The sequence below is a fragment of the Amphiura filiformis genome, chromosome 16 (genome assembly GCF_039555335.1).
Source record: "Amphiura filiformis chromosome 16, Afil_fr2py, whole genome shotgun sequence".
Taxonomy (NCBI): domain Eukaryota; kingdom Metazoa; phylum Echinodermata; class Ophiuroidea; order Amphilepidida; family Amphiuridae; genus Amphiura; species Amphiura filiformis.
The window spans coordinates 39,898,020-39,919,872 of NC_092643.1; the positions used below are offsets into that span (position 1 = coordinate 39,898,020).

The 21,853-nt window shown below is 38.2% G+C and overlaps 2 protein-coding genes across 2 annotated transcripts in view; one reads left to right on the forward strand and one right to left on the reverse strand.

The window, feature by feature from the left end:
- LOC140172632 (TBC1 domain family member 31-like) overlaps window positions 1-21,853 on the reverse strand; it is a 47,994-nt gene that overhangs the window by 21,192 nt on the left and 4,949 nt on the right. The window contains exons 4-9 of the mRNA XM_072195768.1: window positions 21,140-21,318; window positions 19,847-20,026; window positions 19,027-19,155; window positions 17,703-17,903; window positions 16,213-16,404; window positions 14,507-14,589 (exon numbers count right to left, since the gene is read on the reverse strand). Of these exons, the coding sequence (XP_072051869.1) occupies window positions 14,507-14,589; window positions 16,213-16,404; window positions 17,703-17,903; window positions 19,027-19,155; window positions 19,847-20,026; window positions 21,140-21,318 (964 nt within the window). The remainder of the gene's footprint in view (window positions 1-14,506; window positions 14,590-16,212; window positions 16,405-17,702; window positions 17,904-19,026; window positions 19,156-19,846; window positions 20,027-21,139; window positions 21,319-21,853) is intronic.
- Window positions 3,705-9,736, forward strand: LOC140136408 (E3 ubiquitin-protein ligase TRIM71-like). The gene is made up of 2 exons (XM_072158132.1): window positions 3,705-4,067; window positions 8,117-9,736. The coding sequence occupies exons 1-2, from the start codon at window positions 3,798-3,800 to the stop codon at window positions 9,734-9,736; spliced, it is 1,890 nt and encodes a 629-aa protein (XP_072014233.1). The 5' UTR covers window positions 3,705-3,797.

Sequence of the window (21,853 nt, forward strand, 5' to 3'; positions counted from 1 at the left end):
AGTCATTAAAAGTTGTGTGTTACTATTTATGAGCTTTCTGTGTCATTTTTAATATTTGAGTGACTATAGAGTCCAACCTCTTTTATCCGGCCATAATTGGGACTGATGATTGTCTGGATAAGTGAAAAATCCGGATAAGTGAAAAATCTGGATAAGTGAATTACATGTAATTCTGCATTGACTGTCTCAAGTACTGAAATTTAGACAACAAACAATTTCAACATGAGGTAATAACAGTAAAAGATGGCATTTGAGTGATTTATGCAACCTATATAGTGTTTTGTAAGCATTCAGAGCATGGAATTAAGGTGTCAAATTATCAAAAATAGTGTGAAAGATTTCATAGCTGGATAACGGAGAGATCCGCATAAATTGGGTCTGCCGGCAAAAACAGGTTTTTCCTGGCAAAAACTGAAGCCTGAAAAATTTATAGTTTAAGGGAAAATTATAAATTTGATTTTCACAGGATATTTAGTAATTTCATATTGCTCGACTTGGAAGTGACGGGGATGTGAGGATAGCAGTTCAAAACTAGGGGTCTTTCAGTGAGAGCCTAGACACAGAAAAAGGGGGGTCTTTCAGTGAGAAGGCCCCCCCCCCCAAAGGGGGTCTTTCAGTGAGACTGGGGAAAAACATTTTGGTCAAAATATAGAAGTTGATACAACATTTTCAGTTCTTCTTCTTTCGTGTCCTTACATCAAACTGTACTTATCCACTGAGAAACACACTTTTGTGCCCGTTGAGAAAATTGCGCCAGATCGTCTGTCGTCACAGGATCTTCCAAAAGCGGGCATTCCAGCAGATGCTGCATCGTCTGTGGCTCTTGTCCACAATCACACATGGTCGGGCCACTGATGTATCCCCATTTGTGAAGGGTATCCTTGCAACGCCCAACACCGGTTCGGAGGCCGTTAAGGCATCTCCAGTTTGCCCAGACTTCGTTTGCTCCTGGAGGTAGTGATTCTGTGGGTTGAATCCCCATCTCAGTGGTGGCTGCTTCAGATGAAGGCCTTTCTTTCCACATCTGGGTGCGGGCCTCTGATGATGTTGTTTGCAGAGGGAGGGTGCTTGTGATGAAGCTTTTCCTTGACTTCAACCGTCTGGTTGGTGGTGTGTGGTTGAAGAGGGGGTGTCTTACGTCCGTGGTCTGTTTACGGCGTTCCTCTTTGCTTGCCACAACTCTCCGGATGTCAGGTGGTGCGATACCTGCCAAGAGGTAGACCTTGTCCATGTTGGTAGGCCTTAAACATCCTGTGATGGAGCGGCAGCTTGCGTTGAGTGCAGAGTCTAGCTTCCTAGCATGTGAAGATCTCTCCCGAGCAGGGCATGCGTATACCGCTGTGGAGAAACTCAGAGCCAGTGCTGTTGATCTGATGGTATCTGGGCTAGCACCCCATCTGGTGTTGGCAAGTTTGCGCAAGATGTTGTTGCGTGTGCTGACCTTGGCCTTGGTCTTCTCCACGTGGGCCTTGTAGGATAGGCATCGATCTAGTGTGACCCCCAGGTACACTGGGTTAGGGCAGAAAGGGAGCTTGGTACCAGACCAGGTGATGTTCAACTGTCGCTTGGCTTCCTTGTTGATGAGGTGGAAGGCACAGACCTGGGTCTTCCCTGGGTTTGCGCGCAGTTGATTGTCGTCGTAGTACTCTCCTAGTCCAGTCAGTGTATCTGTCAGAGTGTCTTCGATCACCTCAAAGCTGGTACTCTGGCTGGTTACGCACAAGTCATCTGCATATATAAACCGCTTGGTTTGGCTGTCAACTGGCTGGTCGTTAGTATAGATGTTGTATAGCAGAGGAGCTAGGACACTTCCTTGGGGAGTCCGTTTGTTGTCTGGCGCCATCGGCTTCGCTTCCCTCCTAGTTCAACAAAGAACCTTCTGTTCTGGAGCAGGGTTTGTAGAAGCCTGGTGAGGTGAACATCCTTAGTCATCTCAAGCACTTTGGCGAGTAGCCTGCGATGGTTGACGGTGTCATAAGCTGCAGAAAGGTCGACGAAGACAGCACCTGTGATCTGCCCTCTCTCAAATCCATCCTCAATGTGTTGGGTGAGGTTTAGCAGCTGGCTGGTTGTTGATTTCCTGGGCGGAAGCCAGCTTGTTCAGGGATCAGTAGACCATCTACATGTGACGCAAGGCGGTTCAGGATGAGCCGCTCAAACAGCTTGTAGCTATGGCATAGCAGAGATATTGGTCTGAAGCTCTTTGCCTTTTTCAGTGAGAGATTATCAGAAATTTTCGCAACATTTTTTAGAAAAGGGGTCTTTTTAAGGTGGCAGGGAAACAAAAAAGGGGTCATTGGGTGAGAGGGAGTTCAGTAAAACAAAAAAGGGGGTCATTGGGGGAGAGGGAGTTGAAAATGGGAGTCAACGTGGCTGCACATCCCTGTCACCCATTTTTAGTGAGTGCCTTGTCTCGGGGGGGGGGCTGGACTTGGAAGTGACGGGGATGTGAGGATAGCACTTCAAAACTAGGGGTCTTTCAGTGAGAGCCTAGACACAGAAAAAGGGGGGGGTCTTTCATTGAGAAGGCCCCCCCCCCCAAAGGGGGTCTTTCAGTGAGACTGGGGAAAAACATTTTGGTCAAAATATAGAAGTTGATACAACATTTTCAGTGAGAGATTATCAGAAATTTTCCCAACATTTTTGAGAAAAGGGGGTCTTTTTTAAGGTGGCAGGGAAACAAAAAAGGGGGTCATTGGGTGAGAGGGAGTTCAGTAAAACAAAAAAGGGGGTCATTGGGGAGAGGGAGTTGAAAATGGGAGTCAACGTGGCTGCACATCCCTGTCACCCATTTTTAGTGAGTGCCTTGTCTCGGTCCCAGCCGGTTTGTGTTCCTCCGTCACTAAACAAACCGTCTGGCGACAACCCGAAATGACGATCCGCTGATTGGTTAATGAATTTCCAAATATTTCCAAATAAAACTGTTTTCAATTGGCTATAGGACGTGACGTGTGTAAGTGACACTAAACAGCCTAGGCCCCTCACTGTTTGTAGATACCGCAAACGCAAAATATACGCTAGCTCATTGGCCACTGAGGCGCCAATCGTATGATATCGCCTTTCATGTCAGCGGCTCACAGCGCATACTCCCGCGCGTACTCACGTACGTTGTGTGGATTTATGTAACCGCATAGCTGTCACTCAACCGTTGCATGCACTGAAGCCCGGCAATGATTGACAGCAATTCTCAATCAGAAGATTTTCTTCTGACGATGATTGGCCAATCAGAAAAGACGTACTATAAGGTTGTCGCCAGACGGGTTTGTTTAGTGACGAAGGAGCACAAACCGGCTGGGACCGAGACTAGTGAGTGCCCCCCGTCACTCAACAAGGATAAAATTAAGGCATTTCTTCTGTCCTAATTTTGTTTATTTGAAAATTGAAATACTTTTATTAAATAAAGAAAATAAATTATATATCAGTTTCAAACCAAGTTGAAAATACACATGAAAATAAAATCTTGCTGAAAAATATTTAAATGTCAGTACTACAAGGTTGAATTTTGCCAATATCCCTTGCAGTTATCATCGAGACTCATAAATAACTTTAATTGGGCAAGACTGTCTATCACTTGAAAAAGTTTGTGAACATAATGTACAGGTACATGCACTTGAAAAAGTTTGTGAACATAATGTGGTACATGCACTTCAATGACCTCAGACATATTTTCCAGGTTCCTTGTGTTCATTCAACTTCATGTGTAAATAAAATGTCATGTGATACAGATTGCATGAGCTGATTATCAACAGGAAGCTACACACTACGTACATGTAGCACCCAGTTGCACCCTTTCAAACATGGCCAACTCGCTAGCACAGACTATCAAGACAAACTTCCTCAACTGTGCCATTTGTTTAGATACATTTCATGATCCTAGAGCTCTTCCCTGTCAGCACGGATTCTGCAGGGAGTGTTTAGAGCAGTGTGTGGCATCAAGTAAAGACAAACAAACTCTGGTTTGTCCTACTTGTAGAGAAGAGGTGAAGATATCAAAGGACAGTGTGAAGGATCTACCTGTGCATTTTCTTGTGAGCAGTTTGAAGGATACAGTAGACATGGAAGAAAAGGTGAGAAAAAGGGCATGTTTTAGCTGTTCCAAAAAGTGGGCCCATACAATGTGCTAACTAAAAACGTAAACAACAACATCCTTAATGCAGACATTTCTTCTGGTTTAATATATATCAAATTACTTTATTTGTAAATGAACTAAGTTATTCATAAAAAAATATAGATATTTATGAACTGTGTAAAGATCAAATATACACATGAAAATTAAATCTTGCTAAAAATATTAAAATATTACATCACAAGGCAGCTAAGTTGCGAGTGGGCATGATTTTTTTAACTCCTCGATCCGAACAAACCCGACTGCTAATGCCCTGACTCGGGCTGGCACAAATAGCAATCATATTCCCTCCCCCCTATAACTATTACGGCGGACTCTTTTACAAATTTCTTAGACCCGGACCCACCCAGAGGAATCCATTTCCAACTATAAAACCCCAACACTTCCCAGATCAAACCCAAACTGGCCCTTTGATCTCACATGTATTGAATCATGTGATACCTCGGAAATGATATAATAAATATGAAGACAAGCTATACTTTTATCTATCATCATATATACAGTGCCTAAAGTCGGATTTGAACTAAATTTCATTTGTGTATGACAAGGTTCAAGGTTTGACCGCGGTAAGGGGTGGGGTATGAACGTTTGGACAGTATTTATTGCGGGACATTAGAGCACATCAGACATCGAATTGCATTCTGAATACGAAGAATGTCCTTCTGATATCAAATAATTTTGATTTTTTGAAATTGGCTATGTAATACACATTTTATGGCAAATGATTAAAAATTGATATTTTAATATTTAACAGTACTCGAAGTAAACTTTATAAATCTGATGATTTATACTTAGAGTGTATGTACATGTAAGTGGGATGAAAAGCCGATGATCAATTGAAAATTTTGACCTTTCGTATTGAAGATATGGATTTTTTTCCCCAAAAGACTTTCAATATGAAAGGTCAAAATTTTCAATTGATCGTCGGCTTTTCCTCCCAGCTACATACACTTTAAGAATATGTCATTAGATTTATACAATTTACTTCGAGGACTGTTATATATCAAAAATGCGAAAAATATCAAATTTTAATAATTTGTCATAAAATTTGTATTATATCGTGAATTTCAAAAAATGAAAATTATTTGATATCAGAAAAACATTCATTGTATTCAGAACGCAATTTGATATGTCTGATGTACTCTCATGTCCCACAAAAAATACTGTCGAAACGCTCATTCCAGATCCCTTAAGCGGACGAAAGTGTGTAAAAAATATTTATGGGTGAAAATAAACATTGACAATCTTGGATCAAGACATTTCTAGTGTAAAATTGTCTGTATTTTATGATTTTGTCAGTTATAAAGCTCTATTTTGTATTGTTGAGTGGTAAAAAAAAATTGGGGGCCAATTTTGACCAAAAATGACAATTTTTGGGTGACAAAATTTTCTCCTGTCAGATTTTGTATACCCACAGACTCTAAAAATATACATCAAGATGGACCTGTACAGTATTAATTTAAGACGTTATAGTCACAAAATATGAATTCAACAGTTTTTTCCATGATATATTGCATAGATTGCACAAAGGAGGTATTCAAACTTTAAATGTAACAAAAGCTGTTTCGGACATAAATTATGACACGATCTGGTCCATGGGGGCCAAAGGCGGCAATTTGAAACTGAGATAAAGGCAAAAATATGGAGTAAAAAACAATAAAATACATAAGAAAATACACATCACAAAACCTCATAACTTTAGAACCAAGTATGCCAAACCTTTGGTGTTTTCAGTATCTGATAGCCTAATATTTCTACAAGGTAATATTATTGTAACTCAATTTTCAAAAATGCCTCCTTTGGCCCCCATGGAGCAGATCGTGTTACAATTGAACTTTAAACCGTGATATCATTTCACTGGAAGGGCATAGAGAAGCTTCAGTAACCACTCAATTTATGCAAAATTTAATAAGGAACAAGTCAATAACAAATTTGTACACATTCTAGACTCAAAAATATATTAAAAAATAAAAAATATTACCCTTTAATTTTCGGGCGTGTGTAAAAAATCCCTGAATTTACAAAAATGAGTGAACAGGAGATCGAGAACGAAAAGAGGTATGGACCGGGGTATGGACCTGAAAATTGAATTGATTATGCACAACACAACTTCCTACATTGATATGGGATTAAAATCTTGAATTGGGACTAGGGTAAAATTGTCTGTATTTTATGAATTTGACAGTCAAAAGGCTCAATTTGGTATTGCTAAGAGGCAAAAAAATTTTTTGACAAATTTGTCAAAAAACAACCAATTTTAAAAATCGTATGCAACATGCACCTACAAATTCCTACATATCAGGAAGATGCTTACATTTTTTGCATTTCTGACTTCAGATTCTACACAAAATTTCACCCCAGATAAAGTATTTTTTATCATTGAAAAAGCAGCTTTAATTATTGGCCATTTTGTCCACAAAACCGTGGTCAAACCTGAAACCTTGCCTTATCAACTTTTAATGATGATCCATAATGATTGTACCTGTATAGGCACCAGGGACAAAAATATTGAGGCAGCCATCAAGAATTGGGGTGGCCAAAATAAGGGGATGTGCAGTGACGTATAGTGGCCGCTCCTACCCCGGGGGCTACAGAAAATGTAAATTTTGCTGGCCCCTGCAGCAACTGCCTGAATAGGTTGACCCAATTTTTTTCCAGCCAGGATGGCATTCATGAATCTAAAAGAATCTAAAAGAAAAACCCTGTTATAAAGAAGTATTTTTCCAGAACCAAGATACAAAATTCTTGTTATTTATTGTTTTTACAACCCTGATATAACGAAATTTGGATATAAAGAATTATTTCTCTGTCCCTGACAACTTCGTTATAATGAGTTTCCACTGTAGTTACATTAGTTTTCCATAATTTTCCACCCTTTTTTATTAATAATTCTTCTTGCTGCCCCTTCTGCCCTGCCCTTTTTTCTTTAATAATTCTTCTTGCCGCCCTTCATCTTCCGCCGCCCTTCTGTTTTGCCACCCCAGCTTTCACCCCCAAAGCCCCCCAAAAAAAAAAAAAAAATATGCATGATGTGTCCAATTTCCATGATGTCTCTACAAGAATTACAATGTACATGTCTAACAATTACTAAAAATATTCATTTCCACTTCTATTCAATAGTTTCGTTTTGCATCAAGTTTTATCTCATTCATATAGGGAGATTTTTGTCTTTGAACAAAGTGGACTTTTAACATTATTTGATAATGGTTATCCGAGTTTAAAATCTATTAACAATATATTTAGCGATATGACTATTAGTGATACCGTAGCGTGTCTATATTGAGCATGCAGACATTTTCCTGTGAATCATTAGCCAGCCAATAACGGTTAATGATTAATTTCATTTTCCAAATTCCACTGGATTATTTGGAAAACTTAGATGCATTTGCCAGGTGGAAAATAAAAGATGCTTAAAATCATGGTTTGTCCCATCTGCTGTAAAAACCTGCAAACCCTGTTACACACTATTATAGATCTGGAGAAAATGGTGGTGGAATAGTCAGTCACCTACAATGTATATACATGTATACAAAGCCAACAAAAAATATTGTTGTATTGCCCTCAAGTGGGAAAAATGGGAAAGTTGGGTCGGTTGGTCGATTTTTTTTTTTTAACCTTCAGTTTTTAAAAATCCCCTCAAATATCAAATAATGCTTCTTCAATTAGGGGACATTTGTCAATTTTGACTCTGGATTACTTGTTAGACAATGTTAGATAATCAATTTTTAAAGAGTAGTCTTTCAATACTATATTAATTTTAAGTGAAAAACATTGATTTTTTTGAACAAATCTGTAAAAATCATCATTAAAAAAAATTGTGACCCTGATTTTTCAGGATTTAGGGTCGGTTGATTGAGGGCAACACAACAAATTTTTTTGTGGGGGGGGGGCAATGTAGATACACAGCATGGACAGACTTCATATAAATACAATTTAAAATTAATGTTATGTTAATGCCATTTGTTTTGTCATGTTTTTTTATTCACACAGGCTCAAATACCAAGCCCCGACACTGTCTGCAGCAACTGCCATACTTCTGGTAACAAAGCTAAAGTCAGATGTGTTGACTGTAAAGAATACCTCTGTGATACATGCTATGTCTACCATAAGACCTTCAAAGCCATGAAAGACCACAAAGTGATCACCATGGAAGATATCCTTGCTGGTAAAGTGAATCTTAAAAAGGAAGAGGAAAATAGGTACTGCCAGGTCCATGGAAAGTTATGCGAATACTTCTGTGAAACTGAGAATAGAGCACTATGTAGGGATTGTGTAATACTGAATGAATGTCCTGCTCAGCACAGTCGTGTTAGCCTGAAGAAAGCAGCCCAAACGCACTCAGAAGAGTTAAAGGACTTGATAAGACAAAATGATGCTACTTTGAAGAAGTTCCAGGAAGCTGTGAAGACTGCAACAAATGTGAGGGCAGAACTTGAAATCTATTCACAAATAGCCCTGGACTCACTTGAGAGGGTAGAACAAGAGTGCATTGACCTTGTGAAGAAAATGGTGAAAGACTCTAAAGGAAAGGTGGATCAAATCAAACAGGAAAGAATAAAACTACTTGGCCAGAAGCAGACAAACCTGGAATCCACAATGAAAGATATTCAAAAAGCTACAGAAGACACTACCAGAGTCCTTGAGTCAGAATCAGAATTTGAAATACTATCCACTCATGCTACCCTGTCTTCACAACTTCAGAAGCTTTCCATGTCCCAGCCACAAGCAGTAGACAAGTCTCTTGGTTACTTGAAGTTCAAGGCAGCTACTCCAGCTATTCCAACCATAGGGCAGCTATTGAAAGATGGAATGCTACCACTTGGAGAAGAATGGGAGCTGGTTGGACAGTTTAGTACTGGTGACTTTGATGAGCTACATGGACTTGATATTAATAAAGAAGGTGATGTTGCAGTATGTAGCTGGGAAAATGGGGCTAAAGTCTTCTCGAGAGAGGGTCAAGTTAAATGTACACTTTTCAAGTCTCCTGGTGCTGTGGATGTTGCAGTTACTCCTAATCATGAGTATGTAACAAACCCAGTAGGTAAATCACAACTTGTCATCTATGATGGTGTTGGTAGACAAGTAAGCACTACTCCTATAATTAATGTGAATAACAAGTCCTCTAATGCCAATTCAGTAGCAGTAGATTCCAGTGGTAAAATCATAGTAGGGCAGGTAGGAAACACCATATCCATCCACAATGCTGATGGTTCTCTCATCTCAAAGTTTGCAACAGAATCCGAGCCATTACGCCTTGCAGTTACCTCCAATGGAGAGATTGCGAGTTCCTTCTATGACCTCGTATTAAAACAAGGAATATCTGTAAAGCTGATGGACTACTATGGCAGCAATGTCAGGATCATCCAACCTCCAGCAGAGGTCAAAGAATGGAACCCTGGTTTTGTGTGTTGTAGTAGACAAGGTGAGATATTCGTCTCTAATAATGGTGATCCTAGAGGCGTGTACAGGTTCACAGCTGAAGGTGATTGCCTGGGATGTGTTACTACACAGGTTGAAAACCCATCGGGTATTGCAATGTCAAGGGATGGTATGGAGCTGTTTGTTGCAGACCATGGAGATAACTATGTCAAAATATTTCAGAGGCCATGATTTAATTAAAGACATTTGCCTGAAATCATGATAAAGAATAGTACATACATACTATACATACATACACTGGGCTTTTATATTGCGCCATTTCATTTAGACCACAGCGCATAATAATACAACAACAACATAATATTTACAAGCAAAAACAATTATCAACAATCTGAGTGAAAAAGTTACTATTGAAAAAGATGTGTTTTGAGACCTTTTTTAAAACTGTGTAATGAGCTGGAAGTTCGGTTACTGATGGGTAATTTATTCCATAAACCTGGTGTTGCGAGAGAAAAACATTTATCAGCGGCAGAGTTGAGAGATTTGTGGGCTCTGTGAGACGTGTGATATCTGATGATGAGCGAAGTCCAGGACGAGATTGACTGTACAATGTGAGACAAGATGATAAGTGATCTGGTGCCAGTCCATTCAAGCTTTTGAAAACATAGAGCAATATTTTGAAAATGATACGGTCCTTTACCGGAAGCCAGTGAAGTTTTTGCAAATATGGTGTGGCATGATCATGTTTTCTAGCACAAAAAATTAATTTGTGAATGATTTAGGTCCAACAATCGAGCCTTGCGGGAGCCCATATTCCATGTGACAAACAGCAGAATATTCTCCATTTATCAAAACACGTGTTGTTCGACCTGTGAAGTAAGATTTAAACCACTTCAAGGCTGTTCCTGTAAGTCCAATCTCGCTCTCCAACCTGTTAAAAAGTATTTCATGATTTACAGTGTCGAAGGCGGCACTTAAATCTAACATTACAAGGAAAACCCCTCTTTGGTTGTGAATAAATCTCATGATTTCATCTTTCACTTTGAGTAGTACTGTTTCCCCCTTGATCCTTAATTAAATGGATCATAGACAACAATTTTCTTCAAAAAACCTAATTTTGGTCAAATTTGTGACTTTTGTTGTTGAAGAACAGCTTATAGTTTGCATCTCATTTACACATCCTCATTAAAGGAACACTAGTCTCCTGCAACCACAACATTATGCCTTATATGTTAGAAACATAATATTCAAGCACAAATCACATGGTTTTATTTAAAACACTCATATTGACCTTAAAAACAAATAAAAACAGCCGTCTCTCACCATGCAATATTCAAATCTCTCGGGCACCGAAATTGCCTGTGGCAATGACGTCCCAGTAACACAATGAAGGCTGATGACAATTGAGCACAAATAACCATGACGTCATTGCCATAGCAATGTGATCAAGCAAAATCGGTCTGAAGTCGGACATATTCAATTTTCAGTTTCTTATAGGATTGTAAACAGCATTTGGAAAGCTACATTTTGCAGAAAACCTCATTGAAATTGAACAACCAGTTCAAAAAATATAAGTAGTTAAAGAGTTTCCAAAACAATGGGAAACAAAACTGAATACGTCCCTTGGTTTGGCTATATCTCAAAATCAATATTTATGATTTTGCTTGATCACATTGCATATGAGTAACCAGATTGTTTCCCTCTATCTACATGTACTACACTTGATCCTGGGCACTCGATTGCTCCATATTTTCTATCACCCTAACTTAAACTACAGTCCAGTATTATAGTAGATACATACATGTAGTACATAAACTCAAATGGTTAGAAAAAAATTCTGTTTGAGGAAACTGGTACCCATTTTTGGCATGTCCTTTTTGCGTAATTCAAATGACCAATTTTCTCATCATTGTCATGCTCAAAGTAGAGAACATTCAGCTCTTTCAATACCTTTAGGTCAAAGACTTGAATGTTTTATCTTGCCTGCTTTCGCAACTGCCTGCTTTCACAATTACTTTTGGCAACAGAGGTAACTAGAATTTTACCTTGACATGTATAATTTAACCAGTGCAATTTCACTTGACTCCAAAATGACCTTCTTTGCCTTGCTACGGTGGTCGTTCCCACCAAATTGCATGAAATTGCACGAGCAGTCTAAGGCGATTTGACCCTGGATGACCCCAAAATGACCTTGACATTTTTGTCTCACTATGGTGGTCATTCTCACCAAATTTCATGAACCAGCAACAATATATGTACATGAGACTGTATTGTTCTGTGATGTGATGTTTTGTTCTCCCCACAATCTCTCAATTTATCCCTCATTATGTAAAGGTGGGACCAACCTTTTGGTCTTATTTGGCCTCTCCTTATGTTTTCCCCTCTTCCATGGCAACTGTCAATTGGTACTCAGGTCATTTGTTTATCCCATGTGCCTCCTCATAACATAGGCCTGTGTATTATTTTTTTTTGCTATGATATCACATACTCTTTGTATTTATTCTTCACTTACATTGTATATTAAACTCATATTGAGAATACCTGTCTAAATGTATTTATTTTTCACCTGTTTATTCTTCATTTACATTATACTGTTATATTGATTTAAAATTAATTTTGTATTAATTATAGTTTATTATCCAACTCATATTGGGTGTACTTGCTCAAAATGCAATCTTACAAAATGATTTGTGTTTTACTTTATTATACTGTAACTTAGAGATGGAAAAGCATATGTGAATAAACTACTTTGAATTGAATTGAATTGAATTGAATTGAAATAGTGCACCGCTCAAGTAAAGTTTCATATGAGACCAGATTTTGAATTTTCAGCTTATTTTGTTGACCTGAAATGACCTTTGACCTCCATATGTGACAACTGATATCACTTATCCATGAATGCAAAAGCATTTGAACTGTTCACCTGAGAACATATATAATCAAAACTTTACCACATAAAACTTGTCCAATTTTGATCAAAATGGTCTCAAAATGTTATAATAATTTAGAAAAAGAATAGTTTTCACTACATGCGACATATATGATATTTCGTTACCTAGGTAACATGGAAAAATATGTCCACATTAATTGGACTCAACGGGCAGTAACATATTTCAGTGTGCTACCATGGAAATGAAACATTGTAAGTAGTGCAAACTATTTATTTTTTGGGGCGCCCTCTACAAAGGGGGCCCGCTATTGTCTTGGAAATGCAAATTGCTGCATTTTTTGGCCTTGCTAGATTTACTTTGCGTCTGTTTTGTTTAAAAGTGTGTGCTTCAAATAAATAAATTACGGAACTGACTTGGTTTTGATTTTATTAATCTTTACTAATATGCATTGAATGCAAGTCAAGTAGCTCTATATACAGCAGGAATTTACACTTGAAATATGAAATTAATGAATGCATTTTCCCATGCTAGAAACACACAAACTGCCATTGTTGTTGTTGTAAGGCACATGTCTTAGATTGTCATTGGCGCTATATTAATAATCTTTGCGCTATCTGGTGAAGTTGCTTTAATTTATTGTGTTCATGAAAACAGGGCAAGAAAGTTGTCCTTCGGACTCCTTCCTACTATACAGGGTGTCCCAGAATGATACCGTTTTTGAACAAAATATCAAAAATATATAGTCAACAGTATCTACTGCAAGCTTATTTTAGTTTTGAAATTATTCAACTTTCATGTTTCTAGAATTGTTCCAAATTCATACACCCATGTTGTGATTGTACGTACATTGTATAGTATTCCTAAGGATAGTATTACGGTTATTGACCTCTAATCGATCGAAATCGGTTTTGATTGTTCTCCAATGCGTTCCGGCTCCCAGTCCATTGTTAATGTTAACTTAAATTTCATTTTGATTGCTGTTTCAAAGTAAAAAACTTTGTTATTTAAATGTTTATATTAAGTAGCACTTGTTCAGATTCTTAATTCTTGTCTTCTTTTCCCATATGCAGTCACTCATTAGAGGTTAATAATCATGCGATCGGTTATTTGGAGGCATTGTGAAAAATCTAAACATTTTGCCTTTGGAACCGAGGATATCCCGAGGTCCAAAGCAAAATGTTTAGATTTTTCACAATGCTTATATATTACCGATGCAAAGTTATCAACTTCATTCAGAACCATCACTTTGATATCGTTACTGTGCAAAATAACACAAAATATTGCTCAAAAGTTTGTAAAAATAGATGATTTTTACATCTTCCATTTCTAAAAATCGATCAGGTAAAACAGGACGACCAATAACAAAAGTGCGTATCACAATCTGTGCAAATATGGTAGCACGCAATCCAAATACGGCAGCCAGCGCGCGCCCAAAGCTAAATTCTAAATAGAATAATTCTGCTCCCCCCCTTGATATGCCATGATTGCCTAACAATAGTAACCAAAATGGTAACCTGAGCTAAAGTTGTTACGGTACATAAACATCTCAAAAAAAGTAACTAACCCCCCTTAAATAATGACCATTATTCAAAAATGGGTGATTATATTACAAATCTGTAAAATGCTTTTGAAGCAGAATTTATTTCTGCACATTTTGACACCTCATTTGTAGCAATTGACTAAATATTGATGTCACAGCGTACATTTAAATCAATTTAGCCCAAGATTTGAAAGTTGCAGTAAATTCTATTGATTTTGCATTCAGTGTAATGGAAAGAAATCTGTGTAATGATATCCGAGTGTTTTTGTATTATAAAAATTTGTATGTAAGTGCAACTTTCAAATCTGGACCTCACTACATTAAACGGACCGGTGTTTTATTGTTTTTTGGGCTATTGTATTAAATGAGGTGTCAAAATGCGCAGAAATAAATTCTGCTTCCAACGCATTTTAAAGATTTGTAATACAATAGTCCCTTTTTGAATAATGGCTATTATTTAAGGGGGGTTAGTTACTTTTTTTGAGCTGTTTATATATAATTCATGACTCAAATCAATCTTCAGCAAAATTGTTGCAATTTTAATTAGATAGAAGCTAGTGCATATTATACCTGTACTTAGCTGGATACTCTCCATAGCCCTTTAATATAGCTTGTAGTCTGCTTATATTTAAACCATCTGGTAGACTTGAAAACTGAAATGGAAAAGATAACAGCTTTGAGTTGCCTGGTTATTAAACACAAGATCACAGAGAATTTGTACTTCTGAAAATGGATAGCACAACTCTGAACGAATAAGTTCAAGCAATTGCAATATAAACAAATCCGACGAGCCACATTCGTACACCTCACTGGCGGCAATAGCTGGGGGCCAACCATCCATTTTACGCGACGCCAGTATCATGCAGTAACGTGCAGCGTTTACCGCTCCCGTGACGCTGCGCAAGTGTTAAGCGCTCGCGATAGTGGACATCTTGGTTCGCAATTAATCCAAACGAACTAGGCTAATTTAGCGCGGATGGCCCCCAGCTATGGGCGACTTAATCCTGACCATCACTTGGCTCGTCCGATTCGTCTATAGATTGGGATATATTGTATTTTGCTCGTCCGATTCATCTATAGATTGGGATATATTGTATTTTAATAAAATAAAAGGTCCTGAGCACAAGGGCGAAGACTTCCAAGCTTATTAGCTAGGGAATCCCTATGGGGAATTCAGTAGATACGCTGCAGCTAGCTACAGTTTACCTCAACCTGGCTGGGGAAAGCTGCACCCTCGGAAATAGGTATGGAGGAGGTATGGGCCCTAAAGGCTTCTTCTTGATCAGTGTGTTGTCTGCATGGTCAAGATGTAGCATTGACTCGCTACCATGTTCAAAGATGATTGATTAGCACTGCTATATATAATAATATTTCATTTCATTTATACTGCTTTCAAACAAGTGAATCCAGTAAAAGATTTTTTAGAATTATTGTCACAAACTCTGTACATTTGATAACATGATGGAAGACTGACAACATTCACGTACATTAATGAATAGGGAAACACTACCTTAAAATAGTAACATTTTTTTATGACGAGCATATCTAGGTATTAACAGATGAAATCTAGGAGATAATTGGCGAAACTTCAGCCAGGCATTTTTACAGGACAGGCAAGTAGCCAGCAATCAGGCTTATTACCCTGATTGTCTACAGAGATTTGAACCGGGGACCTCTCGCACCAAAGACAGACCTTAACCAGTGTGCCACAGTGCTCCCTATTTGGCCAATCAAAAAATAGATACATAACTCACGGCACAACACGTTGGTCATTCACATTTTCCTTCCTCGCCTATACGGTCCTATTTCAAGTGCGTGTTTTGCACATGCACGCAAACAGTTCAGCAATTTCCCTTTTTCAGTGACATAAAACACAACCTTAATTCTCTTGTTTCACAATACGATGTGCCTCCAGCAGTCGCTGGGTTGAGGCCAAAGTACGCAGTGCATCATGGGAAAATGTTGACATCCAAAGCCCGCGTAATACGAATACAATACAGGAGCATACATCATTGTGGGTTTAAATGTCATTATAATGATGTTACATGCGAATGCACACTAGAACAACAATTTACAATTATAGTAGATCCATTTTCTATCTATTGATCACTGGGAATCCTTTGTGGCACTTGCATGAAAATTCAATAGCAGCTAGAACGGCGATGTCGACTCTGGAGTCAAAAATTTGACTGCCAAGAGCAACCGCTAGCGGCGCATCGTATTGTGAAACGCAAGAATTGATAAACTTTCTCTGGAACAATTCCAAATCTAGTTACCTCTTCAGCTTCTGAATCTTGTCCTGCCCTACGTTTGACTCCAGTCTTGATAGTATGAGAGCCAGCTATCTTGTGATCGGCCTCAATCTGTGATAATCTCCCAGGTGTGGTAGACCGGAGCACTGACGTACCATTGAGGGATTTGCCTGCTCCTGATTTGTTTGCTATTGCTTTCACTAATGGTGGAGGTGGCTAAAGAGATTTAGAAAAATAAAATGATTACATATAATAAATTACAATTAGGCCAAAAACAAACCCAAAAGATTGTTTGCTTGTCCATAGATCATATTTTATAGATGGGTAGGTTGGTTAAGTTTTTTCCCTTCCCAAAAGTAGCCAGCATGCCAACATCATGCACTCTGACTGACTGACTGACTAACTGATTGACTCACTCACTCACTCACTCACTCACTCACTCACTCACTCACTCACTCACTCACTCACTAACGAACTAACAAAATAAATAAACAAACATACATTTTCACACTGAAATGATTACATATAATCTAATTTAACTCTGATAAATTATAATTAATTAGGCAAACAGAACCCCAAAAAGATTGTTTGCTTGTCCATAGATCACTTCTTATAGATAGGTAGCCAACATTAATGCATTCTCACTTAGACTTAGGTTTAAACTCGCTTTAGAGGACAAGAGCCATGCTCTAAGACCAAAAAAATAAAGGTTTGTCTCAAAGCTCAAGAGTGGTTTGAAAACAAATGCGAAATGCGATTTTTTTTTTTTTTATTCCCAACATTTTTCGCTGAATTTTTCCGGAAAAACTTAAATCTGCATTTCTTTCTTTTTTTCAAATCTCGCGATTTTACCAATGCGGGCGCGAGCTTTGAGACAAACCTTCTTTTTTTGGCCTAACGCCTTTTAATTCTTGTACAAACTGCTTCCTCAAATGCACAGTTCAAATACATAGAGGTCTATTGAAAATCGAAGAGTTGTGATGCTGCAATTGCATTATATCAATACTACCTGACAGTGGCCAATATGAACTTCATGATTGGAGACACGGAAAAGAACTTGTTTTGAGACTCATGATACCACTTAAAAGGGCATTTCGTGATTCACAGGCTCATCCCCCCACTTTTCTATTAAAAAAAGTAGAGATTTTTATACCACTGGAAACCTCTGGCTACATAATGTTTATGCACAAAAAAATGCTCGCAGATCAATTTTCGTTTAGCACAAATATTGTCAAGTTTGAATTACGTTCTGGTGTACCAGAACAAAATTACAATATAGTAACATATGGAGCAGTGTAATACACATAATCATGCATAACTCGCAAACGCAAAACCGGAATCAACTGAGATTTTGGAAATAAGCTTTTTTCATGAATATTTACTGAAATATGTCATAAAAAGAGGATGCTAGGATCACGAAATACTCCTTTAAATGAGATTCATTTAATTCCCCCCTTCCTATTTGTTATGATGAAATATATAGCACACAAGTTGCTGACATTAAGTATACATACCTTATTAAAGTCTGCCATCAATGCTGGTATACTATACACATTCACACATCCACTCTCAACTACTGCTGTCACATGTCTCCCAGTGGGACTCACAGCTACGCTACTGATGCGGTCGTCAAGGGAACCGATATCAAAGAGGAGTTTACATGTGTTGAGGTTGATGAAACGCATAATGCCATCCTGGCTCAAAGCACCAACAATCTGACAAAGAATATAAACAATAATTGAAGATAACTTTTTAACACATATTGTTCTCAAATTAAGGGATCGGATTAGCAACGTTTGCAGTATTTTTTGTGGGACATGAGAGCACATCAGACACATCAAATTGCATTCTGAATATGAGGAATGTATTTCTGATATCAAATAATTTTTTTTTTGAAATTCACAATATAATACAAAATTTATGGCAAATTATTTAAAATGTTCTTTGTTTGCAGCGCACCTGTAAAAGCCAGAAGTATGTCCTTCATAAATGGCTCATTGTGCCCCCATTCACAAGGACATACAGACAAACTTCTGGCTTGAACAGGTACATGTGAAATAAAGAACACCAATGCAGCAACCAGGATGTCTCAAAACTACCAACTTGCAACTTTACACTCAGTTCATGGTAGCCAGTCACATATGATGTAGCTGTACCTTGTGGAGACACACTAATGACATCAGGTGTAGCTGTACCTTGTGGAGACACACTAATGACATCAGGTGTACCTGTACCTTATGGAGACACACTAATGACATCAGGTGTACCTGTACCTTATGGAGACACACTAATGACATCAGGTGTACCTGTACCTTATGGAGACACACTAATGACATCAGGTGTACCTGTACCTTATGGAGACACACTAATGACATCAGGTGTACCTGTACCTTATGGAGACACACTAATGACATAAGGTGTAGCTGTACCTTGTGGAGACACACTAATGACATAAGGTGTAGCTGTACCTTATGGAGACACACTAATGACATAAGGTGTAGCTGTACCTTATGGAGACACACTAATGACATAAGGTGTAGCTGTACCTTATGGAGACACACTAATGACATAAGGTGTAGCTGTACCTTGTGGAGACACACTAATGACATAAGGTGTAGCTGTACCTTATGGAGACACACTAATGACATAAGGTGTAGCTGTACCTTGTGGAGACACACTAATGACATAAGGTGTAGCTGTACCTTGTGGAGACACACTAATGACATAAGGTGTAGCTGTACCTTATGGAGACACACTAATGACATAAGGTGTAGCTGTACCTTATGGAGACACACTAATGACATAAGGTGTAGCTGTACCTTGTGGAGACAGACTTACTTTACTTGATCCTCCATCAAAGCTTTCTGAGAGGAATTCCAGCTGCTTCACAGCTCGCACTTTAGTTGGCATTTCAACGATTCGCAACAGAGTTCTTGTGTCTAGGGCCCATACATGAAGGAATCGTGACTGTAGGGATATAATGAAAGAAAGCAATGTGGTAGACATTAAAAACAACATATTAAACATATTATTTTGGAATTCTGCTTATTTCCCCAAGATTTTAGATTTTGACTGCAAAATCAGCTGGTTTCAAAAGAAAGTTTCTCATAGATATGGCATTTGTTGTTGTGGTAGTGTCTCCTCTCATTCTTCAGATTCATTGATTTCCTGTAATAGATAACAGGGATAATAATAATAATAATAAATTATTCTTTCTATAGTGCAATTAGCATTGAAGATACCCCATTGTGCTTAAATAATAGATCAATTTCCGAAAAATTGACCTGGCTAAGGTGTGAGTCCAGAAAACAAGACTTTAGGGCTGGGGTTAAAATGGTATCTTCCCCTAAAAAAGAATTTCATCATCCAAAAATTGAACACATAGTTATCCCCCCCCCCCCCCCATTTCCTAATTTCACATTTAAGGTCTCAGTCCAAAAATCCATATATTTCAGAAGAATTTACATCCCTGAATACCAATAGATGGAAAGGTACATATTCAGCCTTTCTATAATGACAAGGGTACTGGGTACATAATGCTTATGTTAAAAACAATTACCCAGTACATTAAGCCTTTGCCTACTTATGTAGTAATGGCAATTGCTACTTATTAAGAGGCTGAAAAAGCACTTCTTACATATATTCATGGTAAACTTACCTTTCCAGCAGCTACCAGAAGCCTTCCATCCCGTGGTGTTGCAAATGCTTTATAACACGGTCTCTCACCAGGTGGGATAGGTAACTGATACTTGCATTGAAGAGTATCCGACTCCCAAGCAAAGATGGAATCGTCACGGAAACAGGTGATTATAGTGTTACTGAGGGGCAGAAAGAAGACCTGTAGAGAAAGGATATCATTTTTATAATTTTCTTCAATATAATTTAGCGTAACTGACATTTACAGATATCAGATGCCAGTCAGTGTTGGTATGCCTGAAAATTACCGTTTATGTTTCCTGCTTGTTTGGTGACCCACTTTATCTGTGCGGCATGTCCTTGTTGTGTTGGTCGTTTGGGTGCGGTTACGGTTTTGCAGGGTGGGTTGGGCAGGGGATAGGAGATCGTTCACATGTCCGACTAGAAGGAGTCACTGAACAGATTTCCACCTTGATATTGTTTTTTAAGTCATGTTTTTCATTTTCAAAAGTATGTCTCAGGGTCAGAATTTCGTTTCACAGGGAATCACAGTGCGAGAATCAATCTTGACTCTTGCAGAATAAATTTGCGGGAATCATTTGATTTCTTCTGTGTAAACTACAAACGTTTGCAGGAATCAACTTTGATTCATACAAATCTGTTTACGAGAATCTTTGCGAGAATTGATTCTCTGATTCACACCAAAATTCTGACCCTGTGTCTTTTCATACATCAATTATAAAGTAAAGCTAACAGCCAAGATCTTTAAACAAGTACACATTATAGTGCAAGAAGTTGCAACATGTTTAAGATTTTATAAACAAACCCCAATTAGAAAATAATATAGACAGCAAAAGAATTAGATACCAGCTATGTATATCGTAAAGACAAATATGTCAAAATTAAAATCAGCAGTCATTACCTGTACCCTTTTGCTCTGATTTAAGACCTCTTTTGTTGAAATCAGTTGAGAATGAAAGAAATGATGATCAAAAACCCAAGGTAGGAATGAAATCAAAATGTTGTAGTCACAGTGCTACATGTAGTTTTCTTGTTCGAGAACGTTTTGTGCACAAATCAATAGGGCATCCAATGGAGCAATCTTTAACTTTTGAATTTGTATCTTCCTTGGGATTTTGAATCATTGTGTCTCTATTTCTTAACCGATTTCACTGAATGAGGTATTAAATCCGAGCTAAAAGATGCAGCTATTGGCTGCTGGCTCTATTAATTATGAAATATCTGTCTTTGTTTAGGATATACAGGGGTGAAAATAACTGGTACCTTAATTTGTCTGCTGTCTGTACAATCTCACCTTTGCAATACCAACATCTTCCTTGATGTTAAGTTTACGTTTTCTAGTGAACGTATCCAGATCCCATAATAACGCTGTATCAGAGGATGTCGTCAGTGCGTAGCGACCGGATGCGTGGATTGATATGGAGTGAATGGCAGTGGCATGACCCTTCATCCACGCTACTAGCTCTTTGTTCTCTGAAAGGAAGAAAATGCAATACCGTATTTCGTCGAATAGTCGCCCCCCCCCTCAAATAAACGCCCCCCACCACTTTTTTCAACCAAGATGTTTCAAAAATTCCGATATTTCCATGCTATCTTGTGTAGTAAGCTTACCAAGTTGCTCACATGGTCATGAGTAGCAGAGAAAATCTGCATCCGAACCCGGAAGTGAACCAAAAGTCAGTGTCAAAAGGTCATAGTTCGTCATTTTAGCATGACTTTTAAGCTTACCTAATGATTTTAACGGGAATTTTCGAGCTAAAAATGACCTCTAATAAACGCCCCCCTTGGGAAAATGTAACGCCCCCGGGGGCGTTTATTCGACGAAATAAGGTATATTCAATGTTAGAAATATGTCTTTTCAATGGCCATTCCTTGGAGACTGACCGGCAATTTATTGAACCCAGCATTTAGTAAGTAAAGAAGGATGTGCTTCAGGTAGATCATATAACGTATGGTAGTTAACAGGGACTGTCTTTTGGAATTTGTAGAAGAGCATTAAATAGCTCTT